The 27,218-nt window shown below is 42.8% G+C and overlaps 1 protein-coding gene across 1 annotated transcript in view; it reads right to left on the bottom strand.

The window, feature by feature from the left end:
- Tnik (TRAF2 and NCK interacting kinase) overlaps nucleotides 1–27,218 on the bottom strand; it is a 413,176-nt gene that overhangs the window by 131,452 nt on the left and 254,506 nt on the right. Inside the window, 1 exon segment of the mRNA XM_028875813.2 lies at nucleotides 18,587–18,712. Within this exon segment, the coding sequence (XP_028731646.1) occupies nucleotides 18,587–18,712 (126 nt within the window).

Here is a 27,218-nt window from a genome sequence, read left to right as displayed (position 1 = left end):
TGTCTCAAAGGCAGAAAAAACAATTCAAAAATAAGTAAATGAATCAATGAAATGAAGTAAGGATGAACAAAGAACTTGGATGGACATTTCTCTAAACTTTAGAGTCTAAAGAATGTATGAAATGTCAAAAATCAGGCGTTCGTAGGTGTGTGGATTGATGGCAGGGTCTTCAATTTAATTCCATTGGTCTACATGTCTGTTTTTATGATAACACCATGCTGTTTTATTGCTATAGCTCCACAGTAGAGCTTGAAGTCAGGGATTGTGATGCCTCCAGAGGTTGCTTTAATGTACAGGATTGTTTTGGCTATCCTGAGTTTTTTGTTTTTCCATATGAAGTTGAATATTATTCTTTCAAGGTCTGTGAAGAATTGTGTTGGGATTTTGATGGGGATTGCACTGAATCTGTAGATTGATTTTGGTAATATTGACATTTTTACTGTGTTGATCCTACCTATCCATGAGCATGGGAGATCTTTCCATTTTCTGATATCTTCTTCAAATTCTTTCTTCAAAGACTTAAAGTTCTTGTCATACAGGTCTTGTTTGGTTAGAGTTATGGGAAAAGGAACATCTTCAACAAATGGTGCTGGCATAACTGGATGTCAACATGTAGAAGATTGCAAATGGATCCATATCTATCATCCTGCACAAAACTCAAGTCCAAGTGGATCAAAGACCTCAACATAAATTCAGATACACTGAACCTGGTCTAGAAGAGAAAGTTGGAAGTAGTCTTGAACACATTGGCACAGGAGACCACTTTCTAAATATAACACCAGTAGCACAGACACTGAGATCAACAATTAATAAATGGGACCCCCTGAAACTGAGAAGCTTCTGTAAGGCAAAGGACAGTGTAAATAAGACAAAAATGGCAGTCTACAGAATGGGAAAAAATCTTTACCAACTCCACATCTGACAGAGGGCTAATCTCCAAAATATATAAAGAACTCAAGAAACTACACATCAAAATACCAAAAAATCCAATTAAAAAGTGGGCTACAGAGCTAAACAGAGAATTCTCAACAGAAGAATCTCAAATGGCTGAAAGACATTTAAGGAATTGCTCAACATCCTTAGTCATCAGGATAATGCAAATCAAAATGACTCTGAGATACCATCTTACACCTGTCAGAATGGCTATGATCAAAAACACTGATGACAGCTTATGTTGGAGAGGATATGGAGAAAGTGGAACACTCCTCCACTGTTGGTGGGAGTGCAAACTTGTACAGCCACTCTGGAAATCAGTATGGCGGTATCTCAGATGGGAATCAGCCTACCTCAAGATCCAACAATACCACTCTTGGGCATATACTCAAAAGATGCTCAATCATATCACAAGGACATTTGCTCAACTATGTTCATAGCAGCATTATTCATAATAGCCAGAACCTGGAAACAAACTAGATGTCCCTCAACCAAAGTACGGATAAAGAAAATGTGGCACATATACACAATGGAGTATTATGCAGTAGTAAAAACCAATGTCATCATGAAATTTATAGACAAATGGATGGAACTAAAAAAAAAATCATCCTGAGTGAGGTAACCCAGACCCAGAAGGACAAACATGGTATATACTCACTCATAAGTGGATATTAGACACAAAGCAAAAGACAACCAGACTGAAATCTGCAATCACAGAGAAGCCAGGTAAAGAGGAGGACCATAAAAGGGACACTCATGGATCACCCCAGGAAGGGGAAAGGGTTAAGATCTCTTGGGTAAACTGGGAGAAGGAGTAGAGGGGAGGAAATGGGGGGTAGGAACATGAGGGTTCGAGATGGCCGAGTTTGGGGAGGGACAGAGAAGCAGAGCAATGAAAGAGATACCTTGGCAGAATGAGCCAGTATGGGGTTAGGGAGACACCTGGTGCTAAAGAAATCCCCGAGAACCCACAAGGATGTCCGCAGCTAAGACTCATAGCAATGATGGAGAGGCTGCCTGAACTAGCCTTCCCCTGTACTCAGATTGGTGTCTACCCTAATTGTCATCATAGAACCTACATTCAGTGACTGATGGAAGCAGATGCAGAGACCCAAGGCCAAGCACTTGGCCAAGCTCCTGGAGTTCAGCTGAAGAGAGGGAGAAGAGAGTATAGGGGCAAGGGGAGTCAAGATCATGATGAGAAAAAAACACAGAGACAGCTGACCCAAGCTGGTGGGAGCCCACGGACTCTGGACTGACAGCTGGGGAGCCTGCATGGGATCGCACTAAGCCCTTTGAATGAGGGTGACAGTTGTATGGCTTGATGTGTTTGTGGGTTCCCTCATCCTGGCAATGGGACCAGGACTTATCCTGGGTACATGAACTGGCTTTTTAGAGTCTATTCCCTATGGTGGGGGAGGGGCTTGGTCCTGCCCCAACTTGGTATGCCAGCCTGTGATACCCAAGGGAGGCCTTACCCCCTATGAGGAGAGGGTGGGGGTGGAATGGGGAGAGGTGGGCGGGAGCCGGTGAAGGGAGGGAGGGGGAAGAGTGGGTGGTATGCAAAATGGAAAAAACAACTTTAAATAAATAAGTAAACCTTTAAAAAAAAGAATATATGAAATGACCAGCAATAGCATAAAAAGATACCAATAAAAGCATTATATGTAAAATGCCCAGTAATGGCATGAAAAGATGCTGATAAAGCTGGGCGGTGGTGGCGCACACCTTTAATCCCAGCACTCGGGAGGCAGAGTCAGGCGGATATCTGTGAGTTCGAGGCCAGCCTGGTCTACAGAGCGAGTTCCAGGAAAGGCGCAAAGCTACACAGAGAGACCCAGTCTCAAAAAAAAAAAAAAAAAAAAAAAAAAGATGCTGATAACAGCATTATATATAAAATGTCCAGTAATGGCATGAAAAGATGCTGATAACAGCATTAGTCATGAGAAAAACATAAATCCAGGCACAATGAGGTGACATAACACCCATAAGGATGAGTATAATTTTTAAAAATGTAGATCAACTGGAACCATCACACATTGCTAATGACTAAATACATGGTGCAGTAACTCTAAAAAATAGTTTGCGAATTTCTCAGCAAATTAAAAGTAAAATCAACATAAAACTCAGTTGTTTCACTTGCAGATTTATACACAGAGAATTGAAAATTGATGTTCAGCAAAAAACCCGCATAAGAATATTTATGGCAGTGCTACTTACAGAAGCCAGAAGCTGGAAATAAAATCTCATCAACAGATGAGCAGATAGATGAAACAAACTGTGGTACGCCCATTCAACAGACTGTTATTCAGCCATGGGAATGACTGATTCAGCAGGGAGGGGCTGGGAAGACAGTATGCGAAGGAAAGAAGAGCCAAAGGCAGCCCTGGAATAGATTCCATTCCTATGACACAGACCCTCCAGCAGTGGAAGCAGGCCCAGAGGTTTCCTGGGAATGCTCATGTGGAACAGGAGTAACTCCCTAATGGATATAGATTTGACCGGGGGGTGGGGTGGGGTGTAATTCTGGCACTAGGGAGTGGGGGTGCTTTGTACAACACAATGAGTATACTGAATGCCTCTGGGTTACTAATTTAGAAGTAGCTAAAATTGAAGCAATCTAATACTATATATATTTTGCCAGAATTAAGTGTATTTGGTTTGTTTTAAGGCCTGAGTGGAGGACACAAAGGACCTTGTGGGAGGCAGGGGATTAGACAGTGGGGGCAGGCTGCCCAGGGTAGCACGGGTGCTTCTTACAGTACAGTCCTGTCCACGTCTGTGATTTGGAGGCATTTTCTATTTTAAAGAAAATGCCCTTCTGTAGAAAATCACGCTTCAATGCCAGCAGGATGGATCAAAAACACTTACTGAGACAGATGATACGAGTGTCTTCCCTGTGAGCCAAACATGTCTTCACCCTTTCTCCCAATCACATAGTGGCAAGACCTCCCAGGGACGTACCAGCAGTGGTCATGTCGCTGGGAGAAAATGTCCTACTATTAGGCCACATAATTGCAGTTCCCAGGAAGAGCAGTGGAAACCCAGAACTCCAGCCTTTCAAAATTAGATTGGACAAAACACTTTCAAATATTCAGTGGAAAACAATCCGGCTCTAGCCAGGCACCAATGATGTCTATAATCTGCTTCTCCATTCAGCTCCAGCTGAAGGCTGCTCCATTCTTTTCATCTCACTAAGGAACAAAATGATTGTTAAATTATGTAATAGGACTAGAAAAAAAGAAAGAAAGAAGTGGAAAGAAATCAGAACTTGCTAGCAATGGGTCCCTGTAGCCACACAGCAACACTGATAATTACTGCCACCAGACAGCAGGGACCTTCCCTATCCTCTTACTAAATGGCCTCAGAGCTCACCATGGCAAGCCCAGCTGAGTGAGGTAAGTCAATCACTTCACATCTCACAAGCAAGATGCAACGGATCATTAATATTGCCCTTGAAAGATAATTTTCTAAGAGTTTATACTGGGCAGTGAGACATACAACACTAATTGAGAACTTAATGTGCTGGGTTCTTACAATTTGGTGATTTGCAAACAAACAATAACAAAAAATAAACAAATAAATCTTTTCTATGACTCTCCTCTCAGTTATCAGTTCAGTTATTAATTTGGAAATGGTCTTTGGTCTTACCCATAGTGACAGGTTAAAACATTCTCTATCATGCAGCTTTGTGACCTTAGACATTGCATTAGTTATTTGTCCTGGTGCTGTGATAAAATGATCTCACAAAAAGAAGAAAGGTTTATTTTGGCTTACAGTAGATAAGGCACAGCCCACCATGGTGAGAAAGTGTTGGAAGGTTGAAGCAGCTGCTTACATTGGTCCATGGTCAGGAAGCAGAGCAAGAAGATGCTTATGCTCGGCTGGATTTCTGCTTTTGGTTGTCTTTGGGACTCCAGTGCATGGAGTGGTGTCACCCATAGTGAGCAAGTCTTCCTATATCAATGAACTTACAATACTTCTTCACAAACATGGCTAGAGGCTAACCTAGTCTAGATAATCCCTCACAAACATGGCCAGCGGTTAATTTAGTCTAGATAAACCACAGATTTTGCCAGGGACTAGCCAAGTCTAGATAATCCCTCACAAACATGGCCAGAGGCTAACCTAGTCTAGATAATCCCTCACAAACATGGCCAGAAACTAACCTAGTCTAGATACTCCCTCACAGACTTGGCCAGAGCATTTTCTTTTGGGTGATTCTAGATTCTGTCAAAAAACAATAAATGGTAGCCACCATAGACCCACTCCCTAGCCACCGGAGACTCCGCGCTGTCCCCTCTCCACTGTGACAAGATTTAATGAATAAGCATCACTGAATAGGAAGATGGTCAGTTTTTGACGTGTTTGTCACCAAGCAGGAGGACCTGAGTTCCACACTCAGCACCCAGGTGAAGCTGGGTGTGGTAAATCCACTTGTAATAGAGTGCTAGGCAGCAAGAGCTCTTGAACTTGCTGGCCAGGCATTCTAACTTAATTGGGGACCTAATTAGGTAGAATAAGAGACACCCCCTGCTGTGGGATGGTCTGTATGTCAAATCTGTTGCTCTGATTGGTCAATAAATAAAACACTGATTGGCCAGTGGCCAGGCAGGAGGAAGTATAGGTGGGACAAGGAGGAGAAGAATTCTCAGCCAAGTGGAAGGCTGAGTCAGAGAAACTGCCAGCCATGACCATGACAAGCTGCATGTGAAGACACCGGTAAGCCACAAGCCACATGGCAAGGTATAGATTTATGGAAATGGATTAATTTAAGCTATAAGAATGGTTAGCAAGAAGCCTGCCACGGCCATACAGTTTGTAAGCAATATAAGTCTCTGTGTTTACTTGGTTGGGTCTGAGCGGCTGTGGTACTGGCGGGTGACAGAGATTTGTCCTAACTGTGGGCAAGGCAGGAAAACTCTAGCTACACCCCCCCACAACTTGTTCTTATATATATACAAACATACACATACACACACTCACACACACACACACACACACACACACACACACACACACAAAATATGGACAGCTCCTGAGGAAAATATCAGAGGTCAATTCCCAGTCTCTACATGCTAATATACATATGTGCAGGCACATTACACATAATTTGACATGCATACACACAAATGTAGTGGGTAGCTGTTCCAGCTTTGACCTGGAAGTACTACCCCCATTGAGGCTTCCAGTAACTGTCATGCCTACGAGGTGGGGCTGAGACAGGAGCCCTTAAGACCTGAGATCCAGATGTGCTGGCTCTCTTGGTTCCTGGATCCTGGATGCTGGATGTAGAGCAAGCAGAGTTCTCCAGAGGACACTGCCGGACTGCACTTCACCTCTCCTGGATCCTGTAACCTATCCCTTTACTTGTAAGTTACCCCCAAAAATGAACCTCCCTTTAAATTACGTGGAGTTGACTTAACTTCCACCAATACACAAAGCATCGACTTACAGATCTGACGTGAACATCAGTTTCACTAATAAACGAAAAGCTGACAGTAACTCAAATCCTCAAAACATACAAGTTCTTTTCTGCCTTGCAGGACGGTGTCACTCTGTTCTGGATGTCCACTTCCCTTGTGTGGTGATGACACACGGTGGAAGATGTTAGCAGGTACTGAGCGTAGGTGCTTCTAGAGTATCTAGTGAAGGATGCTGAGCCATTTTGCTTTGTACTACAAAGCGAGGAGACGTCTACCCTCCAGACAATGGCGCATTCTGTCTGGAAGATGGCAGGGATGTGAGTATCGGAAGAGGATGCTGAAAACAATCTGAGACTTAAAACTCATCAACATCATCTGAACAACTGGGTCAGAAACTAAAAGAATATCCACACCATTTGGGAAGAAGGAAAGGAGACGAAATTGAACGTAGGAGAGAGATAAATGTGCCTAGACAGATGGGGACTGGCTTGGGGCCTGGAGGACGTAGTCTAAAAAGAGCATGGTATAATGTGAACAGATTATAAAAAAAATGCTTGGATTACTTGGATAATTATGTCTGTCTAAGTAAAAAAAGTTGTTTTCTAAGAACTGAGTCCTGACATATTTCACAATTTGCATGGTCGATTGCTATAGATTTTGTTTAGTTGTCTCACCTTACTAAGAAACATAATATTGTCCGTTAGCGGTGTGGGGTGAGGGTATTACTTAGTGGTAGAGCATATGGAAGCTCTGGTTCTAACATCTCTCTCTCTCTAATGCACACACACAGAATACACACAGCTCTCTCTCTCTCTCTCTCTCTCTCTCTCTCTCTCTCTCTCTCTCTCTCTCTCACACACACACACACACACACACACACACACAGCACACAATGCCTAAGGGTTGTGCTCTAGTCTCTGTCTCCCAGGAGTGACAGTAGCTTAGAGTCAGCCCTGACTTCAGTCTTCACAAGGCACAGAGCACAGGTCTTGGAAGAGAATCGCAAAACACAGGCACCTTCTCCTTACAACCCCAGTGACTTCTGAGGGAATTTAAGGTTAATTCTGAGGTGGTTCCCTTGTCCCTAAGAGAAACTCACTTGCTAGTTAATTGGCTTTAAGATCTTGTAACAAGGAACAAGGCCTTAAGATGGCACTTGAATGCTGTAGGCGCTAACCCAGAATACCTGGACAGGAACCCATTCCTCTCACATGTCACTGGTCAGTCCCCACAGGAATAAACAACAGTTAACAAATGGATCCATTCTCTTCAATGGTAAAGGTGGGGGGGGGGTCGGCAGGAAGGGGTTCGAATAGGGTCAGGCAAATGGAGTTCTCCTGAAGATGAACCAGGTAGCTGAAGCCACTAAGAAAAGGTGTAGAAGCAACTTCCAAGAACTCCCAGCCCCACAAAGAATCAGCCTAGTGACCTTGAAGGTTTAGAAACCTCAGTGCAGCACGAGGTATTTTTATCTTGCATGGTTGGGAATAGCCACAGATCCTGTCTGCATGATTTATCATGGCGTGAAGCAAACTCAAATTCAGCAGCTTCTTAAGAACTAGCTGCTTCATTCACCACAGGAAGTTTAACCGCACACTAAGAAATGCCTTCATGAAGAAATACAAAATCAACCTTAACAGCCTTGTGTATTCACCTCTAAATGAGCATGCACTGAGGAAAAGACAACTTTGATTTTAGTTTTAGACTTGTGACTTCTCAGACAAAGTATAAGTTATAAAAAGGCAAAAGAGTGCCCAGTGACCCAAACTTTGTCCCTAAGGTTTATGGACAACCTTTTACTTTGTGAGCAACAAGGGCATTTGGAATAATCTGAGCCAATTTCATATTTTTAGCAACCAAAGCCTGCCTACAGGCCAAGACTATGGGCCATCAGTCATCCATGTCCAAGCAGACAGGAATCTCTGAGCCAGGGTGACAGCATTACATTTCACAAGTAGCCATGCCAGGGCTCCTGCACAGTTTTTCTTAGTACGAGTGAATCATCTCATACACATGAGCTCCACAAATCCAAACAAAGGAATTAACCTCAAAGACAGAAGAAATGTAGCCTGAGGCAACGGCTCAGCCAGTAAAGTGCTTGCCCCACAAGCCTGGGGAAGCGAGTTCAATCCCTGGAACTCACATAAAAATATAGGCAGAGGGTACTGGGCCAGTGGAGACAGGCAGATACCTGGGACTTGCTGGAGAGCGAGCCTGAGCATCAAGCGCTAGGCCAATGGGAGACCTTGTCTCAAAAAGCAAGGTGACAGCTCTTGTGGAATAACATTTGAAATTGTCTTCTGCTCTACATGCACCCCCCTGCACCCCGCCAACACAGACACACATGGGGACTTTACACACACAAACACATACCTGCATATACATATACACATACAAATGATAATGATGTATAATTCTACATCTCAAAATGTGAAACTCAAACAGAAAAATTAGGAATGAGAGGAGTAAGATTTTAGACAGGTTAAAATAGGGAAAGTCGGGCTGGGGATATGTTTCAATGTGCAAGAATAGCACTTGCTAGGCAAGCAAGAAGACCTGAGTTCTAATACCTAACACCCCTGTAAACCCCAGGCTGCACGTGGCTGTAACCCAAGCACTGGGGCACAGTCATGTAGGGGGTCATGGGAGACCACAAGGCAGCCTAGCCTACACCGTGAGCACTGGGGTTAGAGAGAGACTTCATCCTGAAAATAATAATGTGGAAACAGATTGAGTCCCTTGCTGACATTCTACCTCCACAGGGACAGGAGGCAGCAGCCGCTTCCTCACAGCTAGTCCTCTGACCATTTTAGATTCCCGTATTTACAAAGCCCCACCTTGGAGATTTCTGGGCATGTGTATATGTAGATGCAGGTATGTGTTTGTGTGTGTAAAGTCCCCATGTGTGTCTGTGTTGGCGGGGTGCAGGGGGGTGCATGTAGAGCAGAAGACAATTTCAAATGTTATTCCACAAGAGCTGTCACCTTGCTTTTTGAGACAAGGTCTCCCATTGGCCTAGCGCTTGCTGCTCAGGCTCGCTCTCCAGCAAGTCCCAGTTGCTTCCCCAGACCAATGACTGCTCTGTCTGCAAAGGCAGCTCTCTCCTCACAGAAGCAATAGCCAGCGATTAAAACACGCTCCTGTTAAAAGGGAAAGCCTCACTTTTGATACTTGGAACTAAGAAAAATTTTAATGACCCATTACAAAGGCTTAGCTCCAGGTGGCTGATTTTTCATTCATTCTTTAAAATTCTATACATGTTTAAAATGTATTGTGAACAGACCCCCCCTCCACCCTCCCCCGCTCGACTCCCCTCCTTTCAGTGTTCCCTTCCCAACTATACGCTCTTTTATCATAGCCCACTGAGTCTATCACTGTTGTCTACAGGGAGTTTAGGACCATGCCCTGGAGCACGGGCAACCTACCTTGGGGCCATTTTCCTGAAGCAAACTGCCTCATTCTACCAGCAGATCTTCAACTCCCAAGGTCCTGAGTTAGGACCGGGGCTTTGTGAGCCTCTGTCCCATCCACACTGGGAATTTGGCTGACTTTGTCTTGTGCAGGTAACCACAGTTTTTGTGAGCTCCTGAGCGCCCCAGCCTTGCAGTGTCCAGAACACTGATTCAAAGCTCCCTCCCCAACGTTGGCTCTTACAACCTTCCCACCCCTCCTCTACGGTGCTCCCTGAGCTCTGTGGGGATGAGGCTGTGATAGAGGTGTCCTATTGTAGGACTTACACTAAAAGACTGAAAAAACCCAAGTAGTTGGTTTCTGCTACAATGAAGTAGCAATATAAATTGAAAATATAGCACATTTAGGTTTAGGTATGTGGCCAAACTGAGTAATTAAATGACATCATGCATTCAGTAATTACAACACCTTATTCTGTGATGATCTCCCGTGGGGGTGGGTAATGAATGCAAGGCATAGAGTTGAATGTATACCATGGAACCAGGGGCCGGGGCCTGTGCAGCAGGCCGCAGCAACACCTATGAATTCTGGGCAGCTGGCACACTGCTTCCACATATTGCCGCTATTTGGGACTTCAAGCCCAATATTTTCTAGATCATTTGATTATTTTCAAAACTCTTCAAAGAATCCAGACTTCCATATGAATCTGTTCAATTTTTCTAATATTGACTTAATTAAAACATCACTACCTTATGGGGACCAAACTAAGTATGTTCAGCCTCCAGTCTGTCAGTTTGCAAACACATAGACCTGGCCCAACTCACATTCTACAAAATAGAAACTGCATGTTAGAGACCTGGCCTCTCCTGAGGCTAGAATCCAGATCCATGGATAATCAGACCAGGTTGCATCCAACCATTAGAAAGATCCTCAAATATATACAACATAACTTGTGTGCATTTGCTATGTATACACACTGTGCAAGAGAGCATGTTTCCGTGTGCGGGTAAATGTGTTCTGCTTGGTCATTTTCTACCGTCTTGTTCCCTGATGTAGGCTCTCTCACTGAACACGATCTAGCCTGGCAAGCAGCAAGCCTCAGTGGTCCTCCCATCTCCACCTCCTGCATCCCTGGGGTTATAGGCAAGCACTCAGGCATGCCTGGCTTTTTGTTTTAGCACTACGATCCGAACTCAGTTCCTCACGCTTGTACAGAAAGCACCCAGCCACTGAGCCATCTCCCCAGCCCCACAACGTAACATCTTACCTTTCTGCTCTAGAAACCCACATCACTGCAATCTAGTGAGAGGCTAATTTTACTGTTTCAGTCCAATCATCTGCCATCATACTGGACCACTCTACATTTCAGAAGTTAATTAGAAACTTACTTCCTTTCATAAAATATCTAGATCTGTGAATGTTATGATAGTATCAAAAGGATGGCAAAATATGTGTGATTTCATGCTGTTCTTGTTGAGAAACTCATCCATTTCATAGACAGCACCTTTCCCTCCCTCTAGGATCTGAATGGTTTATAGCAAACCCGGAGAGCCTGGCCGGCCTGGCATGTGGGAGAGAGAGATGAGATGGTGACGCTGTGTGTCAGAGCATCACTGTTTCTCAGCGATGAGAATCTTTATTGAAAGAGCTCCCTTTTTTGATTTCCGGATCAGGCCCGAGCAGTTGAATAAGGAGAATTACTTGGCCATTATCAGAAGTGGTTGTGTTTCTGCGGAGCTGATACCAAACAAGAGTTTATCTCTACAACAGGCCCTGATAGAATTCTCACAGATTACAATTCAATCAGAAGCCTGCAACAACACATGTCGCCTGGTGAAACATATATTTCAGACCTCTGAACTCCAGCCATGGCCAAAGGAGTATTTGAGGAATATTTCCTGCAATCAGGCCGACCTCAGGCAACACAGGCTGCTCTTGGCTGTGTAGTCTACGTCTCTATAAAACACATTTTTAGACTACCATGATCCTTGCAAAATGTCAACAGTCTGAAGAATCAACTATCTTTGACCTTTGCAATTATTTGATAAATCATTCCCCAAAGGCTTAGTGTGCTTTCCCACACATGTATTTCTTATGCTTCATAGCAGCCTTTTTAATAGCCCAGAGGTTTTACTATTCTTTTAAACACTGGAAAAAGTGAGAAAGAAAGATCAAAGATGAAGTTAAATTTTTATTTATTATTTTGAGACAAGATCTCATTATGTAGCCCTGACTGGTCTGGAATTCAGAGATCCCTCTGTCTCTGCCTCCCAGTACCACCATGCTTAGATCTCATAATGAGTTTATTGAAACCTAAAGCTCTAGCCCTACTCAGGACACCAACTTTTGATATCAAAACCCCTTTTTTCATGACCAAAAAGGGAAAAACACTAAGTTTAATGGCTTGATTCTGACATCACATACCCCAGAGTAAGCCAGATATATTGTCTTCATGACTGATAAGCTTTGAAACCTTGAACAAATTTCTTAATTTGTACAATGGAGATGATAATCTTTAATTTGTAAATTGGCTACAAATATTTAATTAAATAATATGGCAGTGCTAACATTGTTATAGCATTATAGTATAGTAACAGAACTTGGCATATTGGTAAGTAGGCAGGAAGTGTTGTAAACCATTGTTCTTGTTAAAAAGCAAGGCAGAGGCCCTGAAATATGTATGTACTACTATATTTTGTAACCAGTTTCAATCACTATTATGATCTAATACTAGTTTCCTGTTGTTTCTAGACTGACCCACAATTACTCAGTTTTTTATCACATACAAGTACAATTATAAAAATAAAGTATGCTCTTGCCTTAGGATACCTTTCCTGGCCTGATCTCATCCTTAGTGACAGAGATGTTGTCAAAGATTGCTAGTGGGCTGGTCAGAACAATGGAGCTTTCTGACCCGGCATACCTGAGGCCACTCTCCCGGTCACCCTGGAACGCCTGCCGTTACTTCTCCTTTTACCAAGTTCAAGAAAGGGGTTAGCTTCCTGTGGTGGCTAATCTTGGTTGTCAACTCGACACCCCAGGGAAGAGGGAACCTCAGCTGAGGAGTATCCTCCATCAGACTGGCTTGTAGGTATGTCTGTGATGTGTTTTCTGGATTGCCAAATGATGTAGGAGGACCTAGCTGGCCATGAGCAGTGCCAACCCTTAGGCAGATCAACCTGGGCCAATAAGAAAGGGAGCTGAAAGTGCACTTGGAGTAAGTTAGTAGCTAGCGTTCCTCCACGACTGGTGTTTCAGTTCCCACCTTTAGGGCCCGCCTTAAGGTTCTGGCTTGGTTTCCTGGATGGACTGTACCCTGTAAACCAAATAAACCTGTTCTTCCCCCAAGTTGCTTTTAGACTAGTGATCACCACAGCAATGGAAATGTAATCAGAACACTTAAGAAAAATAGCCTCCTAACTGGCCTCCGCATGCCTACCTCGACTCCCTCCAGTCTGATCTCAACCCAGCAACCAAGAGGACGGCTTCATTTTGTGCATCAGATCCTATTCTTCCTGAGAGCACTCCAAAGGCTCTCCACCTTCAGGTGAAATAAAAGCCAAGGTCTTGCCAATGGCAAGCAAGACCATGGAGGATCTGGTCTCAGGTCTCTCTCCTGCATATCTACCTCCTACTCACTTTTCCCCAGCCACAGTGACTCATCATTTTTCTCAAGAAGTGGAAGGCCTCCAGTGCCTTTCCTCAAGTTACCAACAGCAGGGCTTACCCGGACAACACCACTCACCACCATGTATTAATTCACACTATCCTAACAAAGCACCACATACCATAGGCTAGACGACTTGCTAAGCAAAATTACCTCACAATTCCAGAGGCAGCATGGTCAGGCTCTGGTGAGGGTTATCTTCTGGTCACAAACTGCTGACCTCTTTTTTGGTTGCTTAAAATTCTTCCTCTTCTTCTGCTAGGTGTGGAGTCTCCTGTAGTTCAGGCTGGCCTCAAACTTACTATATAGCTAAGGATCTCCCTGAACTTCTGATTCTCTTGCCTCCACCTGACATCTCCTGATTTCTACAAAAGAGAGTGGAAAAGCTTACTAGCTCTCTTTTATAAGCATCAGTACCATCATACAGGCTCTATGCTCATGACCTAACCACTCTCCCCAAAACCGTGGCCTCTTACAGGCTGGAAGTATGGCTCAGGGACAGAGGGCTTGTCTAGCAAGTTCAAGGCCTCAGGTTTGGTTCCCAGTACTGCAAACAAGCCTCACCTCCTAATATAATGTAATCATGGTATGATTTTAAGATGTCAACTGGGGGGCTTCTGAAAATCCATCCTATGGAATCCTGCAGCTTTGACCTGCACTCCACTAACTTTCCCCTGGTTTATCAGGTGCTCAGGAGCTCCCAGCATCTCCTGCATCTGCCTTATTCACCATGCTTATTGTTTGTGATCTGCAGCAAGGATGCAAGCTGCATTGAAGTGTAGCCATGAAGCCCTTTTATTCACTGATTATCACGAGTACTTAGAAATGTACCTCGCCATTCGCAAGTACGTTGTCTTTGTGTGTATGTGTGTATATGTATATGTTGTGTATGTGTGTGGGTACATGTTAAATGAAAGAATGATTGAGGAACAAATCAGTGAAAATATATATACATCCAAGCTCTTGGTTCTCAAAAATCACAGCCATCTCCATGGGAAGAGCAATTGGCCAGGAGGAGAACCAGCAAGCAGTAACCCAGTTCCATAGTCTGCCACAACCTCCAGACAAACCATAACATGCAAAGGTTTGCTGCTTTCCTCAAATGCCTACTTAAGATCACCTAAAGATGTTTAGGAAAAACATGGGGACACACACACACACACACACCACACACACATATATAATTATCATAGACAATATACACACATAATACCTAATATATGCACATAAATACACAGATAAATTATTACATATGCATATGCTGCATGGTATAATGTATTGTGTATAATACATAGCTATATTAATTAGCATACAAATATTAGGTTTCATTGTGACATTTTCCAACACAATTTCTTTAGCTGCTCTTCTTCCCTCTCCTTTCCCCCATATCCACCCACCCCTCCCTGCCTCCTCTCACCCAGCATAGACTGATGAGACTCTTTCAGTTTTCACATCAGTTACATGTGTTCTACTGTCCTCTCTCCCGCCCCCACCATACCCTGCTTCCTCAACACCTCTTTTAGCTTCATTGGAGCCCAGCAAGAGAATGACAGTGAAATTTCCTTCCAGCTGCAAAAGAAAATTAATATAAAAGAATGATGAAATAGGTTTCTAAAATTTGAATTTTATGTCTAAGAATTATATATCAGTTTGAAAAAGGATTGTTTCAACAATCAGTCCAATGCTTGGCATGCAATATGTGTTCAATAAATGGCAGCTGTTTTTAAGAGATAAAAATAAAGTCTAGGGTTTAGGAAAAGAGTGAAAATGAGTTAAGTCTGCTGGATTACCCCTCTCCTTTCCTAAGTGGACAATCTGTAAAAAATTGCCCAAATCCAAGAAAATCGACAGCCTGACTCATTTTTATGGAGCTACATTTTTATGCTTAATTGGCACTACAGTCCTGACCACAGCCTGCATAAAGTTGCCAGTTCTGCTCCTGTATTGTATGCAACACTTTCAGCAAAGGAGCATGGGTGTGCAGATGTCTCTTGGACACAATGACGTCGTTTCTTGCAGCTACATACAAAACTGAACTGTTGGAAGACAGCGCCACAGGCTTTCCACAATGGCTGCACTGACTGACAGCCCTGCCAGCAGCCTGCAAGCATTCCCATGCTCCACGTCCTCACCAATACTATCAACGTTTGCCAGTTAGACCTCGGTAGACCTGGCAGAGGGAGTCACAACAGAGTTCTTGCCCATCTTGCACAAGGCAGTGGATTCCCTCACAAGCACAGGGGCTGTGAGAGGATTAGTCATTCATTCTGGGGTAACAAAGACTTTAAGGGTGCACAGGGGTACTCCCAGAGTCTGGCAATGAACTGGGAAAAACAAGTGTCATTCTCTGGGAGTCATCTGTTGTACATATGGGTACAGTACACCATGTAGAACAGAACAAGAAAGTCTAAATATTATGGGATGCAGAAGGACTAAATGCAGGTGAAGGCCAAGAGTTATAAAAGAGGATAATTGTTTTTCTAGTTCTAAATGTATCATAGACATTTTGATTTGGTGGTGATATGTGCATAAAAATATATTCAACAGAGAAAGTATAAAATCCAATGTGAAGCTCCATAACTCCATCTCCAATGGCTACTCTAATTGTATAGAAATTCAACAAGTTGTTGAGTTTTGGAGGTCTGGTTAATTTGGGTGTGTAATATTATTTTTAATTTTCTACTTTTTTAAATAATAAATTTAAAATGAAAAATAGCTGAATGTGGTAGTTAATGCCTTTAATCCCAGCAATTGGGAATCAGAGGCAGGTGAACTCTGTGAGTTCAAGTCCAGCCTGGTCTACACTGTGAGGCCCAGGGCAGCCAGAGCTATACAGAGAGAATCTGTCTCTAAAATTAAATTAAATTAAATTAAAAATTAAAAGATTGAAATGACCCACAAAAGTAAATAGTCTCCTCATTATTATTGTGTGTTTAGTCCAGAGATTTCAACCTTGTCAACATATGTAAAAACATATAGTTTTTCTTTCTTATAAAAATGAAAAGATAATATATTTAATTATAACATTTAAGAAAGAATTTATAATCTTACCACAATAGTTAATGTCCATCCATTCATAATAATAAATCTATATTTAGTTTAATTAACTGTATAGTTAAGTAAATTTCTTATTGGCTAATATATTTATGTAGTTATGTAAATATTTCCTTTTAATAAATTTCTGCTTAAAGAAATACTGGTTCAAAACAAAAGTATTTTCTTTGGAATATATATGCATGTGTGTGTATATACAAACATACATATATTATATATATATATGTATGCATTTCTCTTTGTGTGTGTGAGTGAGACAGACAGACACACACACAGACAGAGAGAGAGAGAACTGTGTGTGTATTCTAACTATCCTTGAGTTAAATGGTAGCAACATGCATTTCCATATTTAGGTATGAATGGTAGTTTATCAAAAACTATCTGCTAATCTTGTAGGTGGGAAATTGCACTGAATTCTTGCTGAGGTCTCTGAGTTTACAATATCTACAGGAGTAACATTAAAAATAAATCTTTATTGGTAACTGACTCTTAATGTTTTAGCTGCTGCCTTGGCCTTCATTCACCTTTCTAGTAGTTTCCTACTTTAACCCAAGTGATTATGCAAATCCCTCATATCTGAAGGCTGCTACACTCTGTTCATCATACACAAAATGAGTATCTTTCCTAAATTAGTGACTTACAGCTCTATTTTATTTTTTGTAATAATTTTGAAAAGTTGTATAGTCAAGTCCATCAAGGTTGGCTTTGCAGCTTACCTCCTTGTCATGTCCCATCAGTGTACATTCACATTTATTTTCTCCCATTACCGTGTTTTCCAACCTTCACATTCACATTACTGTACAGGTAGAGACTACTGTTAAGTTAAACGAAACTTGTTTTGAAACCACATGACATATTAAATCATTGCCATCATACTTCATTTGCCCTATAGTGTACCTTTACGTTAAATTTGGACATGGACCCTCTGAGGGGAATTCCCCAGCAGATCTTTTCCCTTCCACATGCTGAATGTTCAGTATCAATGGAATGCAATCTGGTTGATGTTTGAGCTGACGTCATCACATATCTTTTGGTCAGCATGTGCACACACTGGACACTTTTTTTTTGCCATCTCAGTTGGATTTCAAATGTCATATGCATCAGCAGAGGAACTTCTATCCCAGACTGAGCCTGGAGAAATGTCCATGGAATGCTCAGTGCTGAAGGCACACAGTTTATCACAATCTTTGGCATTTGCCAGATGCCTGCTCAGGGGACTTCATGTGGTGGACACTAACTAGAGCCCCAGAAGATGAGCAAGTTCCAGAGTCATCAATCCTACAGCATCACGTGAGAGGAGCAGAGACCCAAAACATGAAGAGAAGCAGGTCAAGTGATCCACCTTCCACTGAATGGGCCACACTGAGGCTGATTAATAAGATTAGTGAAAGAGGTAAATTCGCTTGAATGTCATGGACTGAGATGGCACTGTACCCACTGAAGGACCCAGCGAATAACAAGTCCCAGTGTCAGAGATCACAAAGGTGAAAAAGGACAATCTGCCCTGAACACAGCAGAGAGGGGGTGGTGGCTGTCAATTGCCATCGGTGGGACAGACAACCAGCACCAGCATGAAAGAAATTGGGCATGGAGTGATTTTACCTGTTAACCCCAGCCCTGGGGTAGTGAGTTGACAGATCTCACAAGCTCCCTGGCCAGCCAATATAGCTAAACCAATGAGCTCCAGTTACAGGGAGATACTCTGTCAAAAAAAAAAGAAAGAAAGAAAGAAAGAAAGAAAGAAAGAAAGAAAGAAAGAAAGAAAGAAAGAAAGAGGAAAAAGAAAACTCCAAGGTGGACACTAACAGAGGAAGGCACTTAATGCTGACCTCTGACCTCAATGTGCCTGTACATACACGTGTGCATCCACAAACACACGCACATGCCCACTAATAAATGAGTCAATTTATTTGTAAAGAGATAGCAGAAAGATTTAGAGATAATGAAGAATAGATATATGCATTCAAGAAGAAGGGAGAAAACCTTGAAAATAGAATGTTATGAAAATCACAGGCTAAGTATTTCAAATGTGAAGTCACTCCATCAAGTCTTGCCAGGGGGAAAGAGAAACGCGTATCTGCATAGTGCTACATACCCACAGTTGGTCATCCATGCCTGGAGGGTTCTTTTTGATGAAAGCACCGTAGTATGTTGCAATGTTCCTGTGATGAGAATATTTCTTCAACATGTTAATTTCTTGTTTGATTTCTTCCTCTTCATCCTGTATTAGAACAATAAATAGTGGTCATGAAAATCCAGTTACTGGGAGAATTCTATTCTTCAATACTATTGGCAGCAAAGACTGATGTATTATTAGTCTTTCCTTTGGTTGTTTAAAGAGGATCATTATGCTGTTTGGTTGAAATGAAAAATGTTCACAGCATAGCACACCGGCCCTCAAAGGGGCTAACACTATTGCTCACTGTGTCTACATAACACCGTATCGCCAACAGACAGAGTATGTCATCAGCTGGAGGACAGAAGAATCAAGTCCATCGCGTCACCTGGAGGCTGTCAGATAAACCTGCAGCCGGCTTCAGGGAAGCAGTTTCCTCTGATGTTCACCTGATCACACCCAGGCAAGGCCAGGAAAAGAAAGGGAAAACACATGAGCTCAGATTTACATTTTGTTAGGCTCAGTTCTTTGAGGTGTCCTTTTATTGAAGTGCCTTGACTGAAGCCAATGAAAGTCAGATGGAGAGGGGCAAGGCGAGTTCCGAGATCTGAGAGAGTTCCCAAAGCAGGAGTCCTCATCACCTTCGGGGAGCTCAACATGAAAGAAGAGGGGGAACGCAGTGCGGACATAAAAAGACTCCAGAGTCAGTTTCCTGACGCACAAGACTCATTCAGTTTCCACTTAGAGTCTACTGACTTGATCCTGGAGGGCACGAGTGTGCGCTCCATGATCTGACCTTATGTGTGTGTGCACTCCACGATCTGACCTTATGTGTGTGTGTGTACTCCATGATCTGACCTTATGTGTGTGTGTGTGTGTGTGTGTGTGTGTGCACTCTACAATCTGACCTTATGTGTGTGTGTGTGCACTCCATGATCTGACCTTATGTGTGTGTGCGTGTGTGTGTGTGTGTGTGTGTGTGTGCACTCCACAATCTGACCTTATGTGTGTGTGCACTCCACAATCTGACCTTATGTGTGTCTGCACTCCAGTTGGACTCCAAAACAGTGTTTCTTCCTGAACTCAGTGGGAAGTCCTGCACCAGGGAGACTGAGACAGAGGGGTAAGCAAGGACTACCGTTGAGTGCAAGATGTCATGTTATCATGATCAAGGAACCATACCATGTGTCTCTGCACCTTTATCCTTCCGTCTGTGAGCCTACATGTGTGCTAATACAGGATCCTTCCAGAACCTCACACGGGGGCTGTCTTCCTCCCTTCTCATAACTTTTGCATGTTAATACTGATGAAATTTCATTTCCACTCCCCAAGGAGGGCTGTCTTCCTTGATTCTCCAAGGCAATGTCAGGGCCCCACTCCTGAGTCAGGACCCCACCACCCTGTGATTCTTCACACTGAATGAGGTGTGTGTGTGTGTGTGTGTGTGTGTGTGTGTGTGTGTGTGTTACTGTGCTGTACTTGTACTGACACTTGGGTGTCTATTCCATAGGCTTTACTCTCTTCCACTTTAGACATCAACTCCAATGTTGCTTCCCAGAAGCGCCTCCTGATCTGCCTGTCTTGGTACTAGCCACCTATATCATATGACCCATTGTGGCACCTAATCAGCTTGTCAACTCCTACCCATCCGTCATCACCACAGACATCTTGCCAGTATTTGTTTGGTATTTCATCCCCTGTACCAAGGAAAATCCTGTTTATGTGTGAATTCAAGAACAGATGCCTGCAGGTGGACCAACGCTAAGAGCCGCAGCAGGGTTGTCCCAATGAACAGATGATACTAGAAGGAGCAGAGTGATGAAATGATGTCATTGCCCAACCATACCAAAACCAAAACAAAAAGCGAGTTTACTGGGAGAAAAAAAAATCAGAAAATTGTAGGCTTAGAACAAAAGCACATTACTCATCATGTAGCTTAACTAAATACAAAACTAGGTAATTTTGAAATAGATCACAGAATTGGGGTGCTGAGCTAAGGCATGGCTCTAATGGTGAGAAGGGGGACTTAGGGGACTGAGCTGGGCTGGTTGCTGAGGCAGGAGGTGGGTGGTACATTGCTGACCAGGCATTCCTCCCTGCAGCTACTGCAAAGATTCGACCACTTCAGTACAGGCCTGCAGAGAGAATGACCTTTACAGAATCTCAAGTTCTTGGGGGTCCTGGCATGCGCCTCACTGTACTGTGGTAGACATCAGCTCTTTTAATTCTCTATGTAGGATGTGAGCCTCATTTTACTTGGGGAGCCTCATTATAAAGAGGAAGAACCATACTGAGGGTACCGGTGGCTACTTCCATTAAAAAAGGAATTATGTAGGTAATGAAAGATGTAGATTACTTTCCAACTGCACCTGACAGCCTCACTCTAGGCAGCCTTGGAAGCCAGGCAAGTTCTACAGGTATTTGCTGCCTGCCTCCTGGGTCCTCAACAAGATCATGGGTGATGGATATGCCTGAAGAGGGCTTATCATGCCATTAAGAAAAGTTAAGTCCACAGTGTCATTCAGTACACAATTAGGCCTCAAATAAGTAGAATGGGGGGCAAAACAAGGTCTATATAACTATGTAAAGGTAAATTGAGCCAATTATGGCCACAGAGAAAGCATAAATATGACTTTGGGGTTGGAACAGTTGGATGGGTCATTAGCGTACATGCCAAGTTTGGAATCTGACATTTTTGAGTCATAAGATCTTAGAACGGCAACGTATTGTTTTGGAACCTGGGTTTCCCAACTACAATGAAATGCAGATATTACAAGCTGAGTTTTTGTGCTAACTACATAAGGTATATGAAGGTCACAAAGTGAAATAAAAAATAAACATGGTGGCCAGTCTTCTCAACAATGACAACAAAGTCAATAGATAACAAGATTCATCCAGCATCATATCAGTCACTTGAATTTTAAGATTACATTGCATTGTTTCCAAACATGGTTATGGGCCTCTGGGTCATGGTTAATTAGTCCCAATACATAACCTTGATCTCAACTTTCTAAGGCCTTGTAAGTGAGCATGCCATTTATCACAGCTTCCAGGCTACAACTGACAACCGGAAGTTACACAACTATGTCACAAGCACTTCAGCTTCACAGTGTGTTCCAGTGAGGGCAGGGAGGCACAACACTCCCCCTAAAATAAAGAGAGCACTTGAGGCAAAAATTAGATGCAGCAAGATTTGTGTTTAGTTGTTTGTTTTGTGTGTGCTAGTGTGCACACTTATGTGCATGTGGAGGTCAGAGGACACCCTTAGGTGTCATTCCACAGACTCCACCCACCTTTTGGTTTTCATGTGGGGTCTGTCACTGGCCTGGACTGGGGCAAACAGGCTAAGCTGGCTATTCGGCATACCCAAAGGATCAATCTACCTCTGCTTTGAGATTACATGCCCATGCTACCACACTAACATAGATTCTGGGGATGAATTCAGGTCCTCATGCTTGCAACATAAGCACTCCTCTGAACTACCTCCTGAGCCTTAGACTAGTGGTGGGACACTGTTAGTGGGACACTGTTACTCTATTTTGTAAATGAACTATTCTTACATCTTAAATCATAAGCGCAGGGGACAAGAAACTAATGACTGCTGGACCACACTGAAAATAGAATAATGGCACCAAATTGTCTCAGCTTGTAAAGTAATAGGTTCCTTTGCAAAGATCTACCACTTGAACCAGAAGACTTCAAGATCCAGTCTGTTTCATGGTGTTCACTCCAGGCATGGCATTCTAGCTCTCCCAGGGTCAGTTACCTTCAGCTATGGATGTGAATAGGAAACCTACTTAAGCTGCTTCAGAAGAGATGGACTGATTACTTGAGCGTACCCTTCCTAGCAATGTAAAAACCACTTGGCCCCTTAGAATCAGAAGGATCTACTCAGTGGTTAGTAATTGTGGTAAACTGAAAAGAAATGAACATGGCATTTGGCTCCCCCCCCCCAATCAAGAGTTCATTCCTCTTCTCCTTAAAGCTGAGCCTGGCAGAGAGCTGGTACAGCCAATGGGGTATTGAGAAATGGGCTTTGGCAGAACCCCGAGGCTAGCCATCTCCAACAGCTTGCAGAGGATTATGGTTCTAAAATTTTAGCAGCCAAAACCAGCTTTATGTAATGTTCATTGTGTGCCAGGAGCTGTATGTGCACTATTTTAATATTCAGAGCACATCTGTGCCATATTAATACATTTTATTATTGGTGATGGTAGAAACAGTGGCAGTGGCATGCATGTGTGTGTTGATGCATGGATATGAGCATGTTTGTGTCACCACGCACATGTGGAGGTTAGAGGACAACTTCGTGGAACTGTCCTCTCCTCCTTCCCTTGTATGGATTTCAGGGACTAAAGTTTAAGCTTTTGCTCTCCGGGATACTGTACTGGCCCTAATGTAGTGTTCTTAATGACCCCAAGCAGCTGAGGAAGGGAGCTGTTTCTAAGGATTTGACTTTACAAATAAGACCTGGAGAGGTTAAGTAACTCCCCCAGCAGACTCACTGTAAATATTAGGGCTCTGATTCACTTCTAGATCTGTCAGGATTCCAAGGCCAGTGATCTGAATTTCCTACAGAAACCTCTCAGACATGTACTATTACCCACGGTGACTAAACCAAAGCACTCAATAGAAGGAGCCTAGAAACATACTTCACTTGGGTAGAGAGGACCTGACTCTGCTCCCCCAGTGAAAGGAGCGTGTTAACGTACAAAACTATTTACTTAGCCTCAAGGAACAAGGGGGGATTTTAATATTGCATATTTATATTACAGGGAAATGCTGCTTAAGTATCTCTATATGGGGATTTTAAAATGAAGAAAATAAAATGTCCCATATTCTTGTGTTCTAAAACAAATAATTTGCCCAATGTCTAACTCTCAACCCATGAAACAAGAATAAAACTGTGCCAAGTCTATAGAGAAGTAAAAATCACATGGATGGATAAATTCCCAAACAACCCAGGCTGTTGTCAAGAGAATAGGTTGCTCTCCCCAAACTGACAGCAAGACCCATTGCTGAAGACAACACTACACAACTCATCAAACACGGAAAAGCCAAGCTGGTGCCTACACAAAGCCTTCACCCCTATGTTCTGGTGTCTGTGGTGTGGGAAGGTACTCTGCAGGCTATCAAAAATGTAAACACCAACCCAGCAACAAAACCCTTGATCTACAACCTGCCCTGCAAAATATGCTAGTGTGATGGTGACCAAAAGCTTGTGGGAGCGGCCAACCAATGTCTGACTTGACATAAGGCCCCACCTCCATGAGATGGAACCCACCCCCAACACTGCGTGGGTAACCAAAAACAGAGACTAGAGAGGCCAAAGACCTAGGGTAAAACCAAATACTACTTTTTTAAATTAACAATAAAATGACTCCTAATGATGTTCTGCTACACTCATAGATCTGTGCCTTGTTCGGCCATCACCAGAGAAGCTTCCTCCTACAGCTGATGGGAACAAGTACAGAGACCCACGGCCAGACACTGTGCAAAGAGAGAGACCTTGGAACACTCAGCATTAAATGGAAGGTCTCCATCAAATCCCAATCCTCAGTGCTCAGGAAACTCCTGGAAGAGGAGGTGGAAATAGTGTTAGGGTCAGAGGATGGAGGACACCAGGAGAACAAGGCCCTCTAAGTCAACTGAGAAAAGTTCGTATGAACTCGCAGAGACTCAAGCAGCGAGCACAGGGCCTACATGGGTCTGCACCGGGTCCTCTGGGTGTACATTACAGCCTTCAGTTTAGAATTGTTATGGAATTCCTGAGTGTGTGAATGAGTGGGTCTCTGATTCTTGTGCCTTCTCTTGGGAGCACTTTTCCTCTTGTTAATTTGCCTTGTCAAACAGACTATGATGTGATGCTTTTTATATGATGTTATTATATTTTATTTTGTTGTTTTATTGTTACCTCTTAGAAGCCTGTTCTTTTCTAATAAGAGACAGAAAGGGAGTGGATCTGGATGGGAGGGGAGGTGGGGAAAAACTGGAAAGAGCAGAGGGAGGGGAAACTATAATCATGATATACTGTATAAGAAAAGCACCTATTTTTAATAAAATGGGGAAAAAGAAATGTAAGATTTAGATGGAGTTGACAAATAATGGGGGAGACAATACCCCAACTAGAAGTCTTTCACCACAAAGTGAAACATCCAGTGCTAGAAATGGGTTGTATCTAGTTGAGTCACTGGCCAAAGGGGCCACATGGAAATTCCCAATCAATTCATGAGCACCAAGGCCATTGGTTGCTCTCTACAAACTGATGATAAGGCCCTGTTGCTGAAGACAACACTTACATACCTTGTTGAACACTACAAAGTCAAGCCAGGGCCTCACTAGAGTCTTCACCTCTACTGACAAGTGTTCGTGGTTCTGGAAGGTGCTCTGCAAGCTACCAGAGAAGAAGGGTAACCACTAACCTTGCTACAGACCCTGGGATCTACAACGGTGACCTCCCTTCACAATACACCTGTGCAACTGTGGCACTAATTTTGTGGGAGTAACCAACCACTATCTGATTGGACTTAAGTCCTACTTCGTGAGATAGAACCTTGCCTAACAGTGCTTTGGTAGCCAAGAACCTACGACTAGATAGGCCATGGATGGACCGAGGGGAAAACTAAATACTGCTGTCTGCTAAAAGAACATAGAAAATACAATGACAACTAACAACATTCTGCTATCTCTATAGATCAGTGTCCTGCTCAGGCATCATCAGAGTTTTCTACTGCAGTAGGTGGAAACCAATACAGAGACCCACAACTAAACAATGTGCAGAGAGTGAGAGGCCTTGGAACACTCCGTCCTAAATGGAATGCCTTCATTGAAGCCCTCCCCTCAGGGCTCAGGCATTCGTGGAAGAGGAGATAGAAAGATGTAAGAGCTGTGTAAGATGGATGGATGACACCGAAGAAACAGTGTCTTCCAGACACAGGACTGACGACGCACATACGAATTCACAGAGACTGTGGCAACATGTACAGGGCCTGCACAGGTCCAAGCCAGATGAGGCCCCAGTGCTGAGCAAGAGAAGGAGACACAAGCTCCCATTCCTAACCAAGAAGTTATCTCCAACTGACATCAGATTTCTCCAATGGAGTCGCACTGGGTATGTTAACCACACTTAAGGACAGGCCCGTGCCCAGCGATAGATGGCCAGCACAAAATGAGTTCAATGAAATTTTTGGTAGACTTTGTCTCATATCTCTTTGGGAATTTTTTTTCTTACTGGTCTTTTGTTTGTATATTATGGGTTCTGATTTTGGGTTTTCATTGCGTGTGTGTACGTCTTATGCCGTCTCTTTGTTAATATTTTTGATTTTATTAAATTCCATTTTGTTTGCTTTTTCTTTGCTTGTTTGTTTCCTAAAGTGAGAGAAAGCAGGTGTGGAGTTGGGTGGATTGGGAGATGGGGGATCTGGGAGGAGTCAGGAGAGGGGAAACCATGATCATAATATAGTATATGAAAAAAATATCTTCAATAAAAATGACAACAAAGAAATGTAAAATTCAGTCTTAGAAAATTTAAAGTCATATTGCCTCTCATGTCTTACTATCTTTTTGTTTTGTTTCATATCCAAATATAGAAGAAAAATTTACATTTCCTTAAATAGTTGCAAGTGATAAGTTATTTTTAAAGTGTTTGCTTGGAAATTTCAGTAGAGTCTTCATACATAAGAGCATTCTGTGTACAAGTGGGCTGCCTAAGCATGCCCAAAAGGGGACTGGCGTTTTTTTTCTTTTTTGGTGTACTCAAAGTTGATGTATAATATGTAGTTTGAGTGTTGCTTTTATTTATTTATATCTAAAATATTTTTTCATATAATATATTCTGATCACGGTTTTCTCTCCCTCATCTCCTCCCAGATCCTTTCCATCTCTTCATTCATCCAATCCCATGCCTTCTTTCTCTCTTTAGAAAAGAAACAGGCAAATAAATCAGAATTAAAAATATATATAAAACAAAGAGTGAGAAAGCACACGAAACACACGAACAAATGCCTTCATGAGGCTATGTGGAAGCTGACCTCATTGGCACCAAGAAACAGAAGTTTGAGCTGAGTTCAAGATCAAATGGCAGTGATGTCACTGGTGGAGAGAGAAGGAGAGAGCATGAGATATGTGATTGAGAATGAAGCCATTTTCTGACAGAAAAAAAATTATGTTTTCCAAGGCCCTTATGCTGCTAGGGGTATTGTGTATTACTTCCTAAGAGGGCCATCATGCCATGGAGAAAAAGATGAATATCTGTCTGCAAGAGACACAGACATGCCACCATGCTCTTCATATAAAGCACTTTACAAGTAAATAGGTTTGATTCTCAGCCTGACTATATGAAAGGAGTATTATTTACACCTAGTAATGTAGCAAAAAGGAAAGAAGCATTAGGTCCAGCATGTCCTAAAATATCTCAGGTGGAGATGTCTGATGAGGCAAGAGTGATCATTTGTAGGGTTTTTCTCTTTTCATCAGTCTCTTTCAGCCCTTGCAATGATGTCATTCATTTGGTCCACTGGAAATGAGGTGCCTTGTATCCTCCGGCATCTTAGACCCACAGTTCAGCCACCAGCTATGGGAGTTGAAATGGGTGGCCTTTTCCACCTGTGGA

The sequence above is a fragment of the Peromyscus leucopus genome, chromosome 6 (assembly GCF_004664715.2).
Source record: "Peromyscus leucopus breed LL Stock chromosome 6, UCI_PerLeu_2.1, whole genome shotgun sequence".
Lineage (NCBI taxonomy): Eukaryota > Metazoa > Chordata > Mammalia > Rodentia > Cricetidae > Peromyscus > Peromyscus leucopus.
This window is presented reverse-complemented; position numbering and strand designations above follow the sequence as displayed.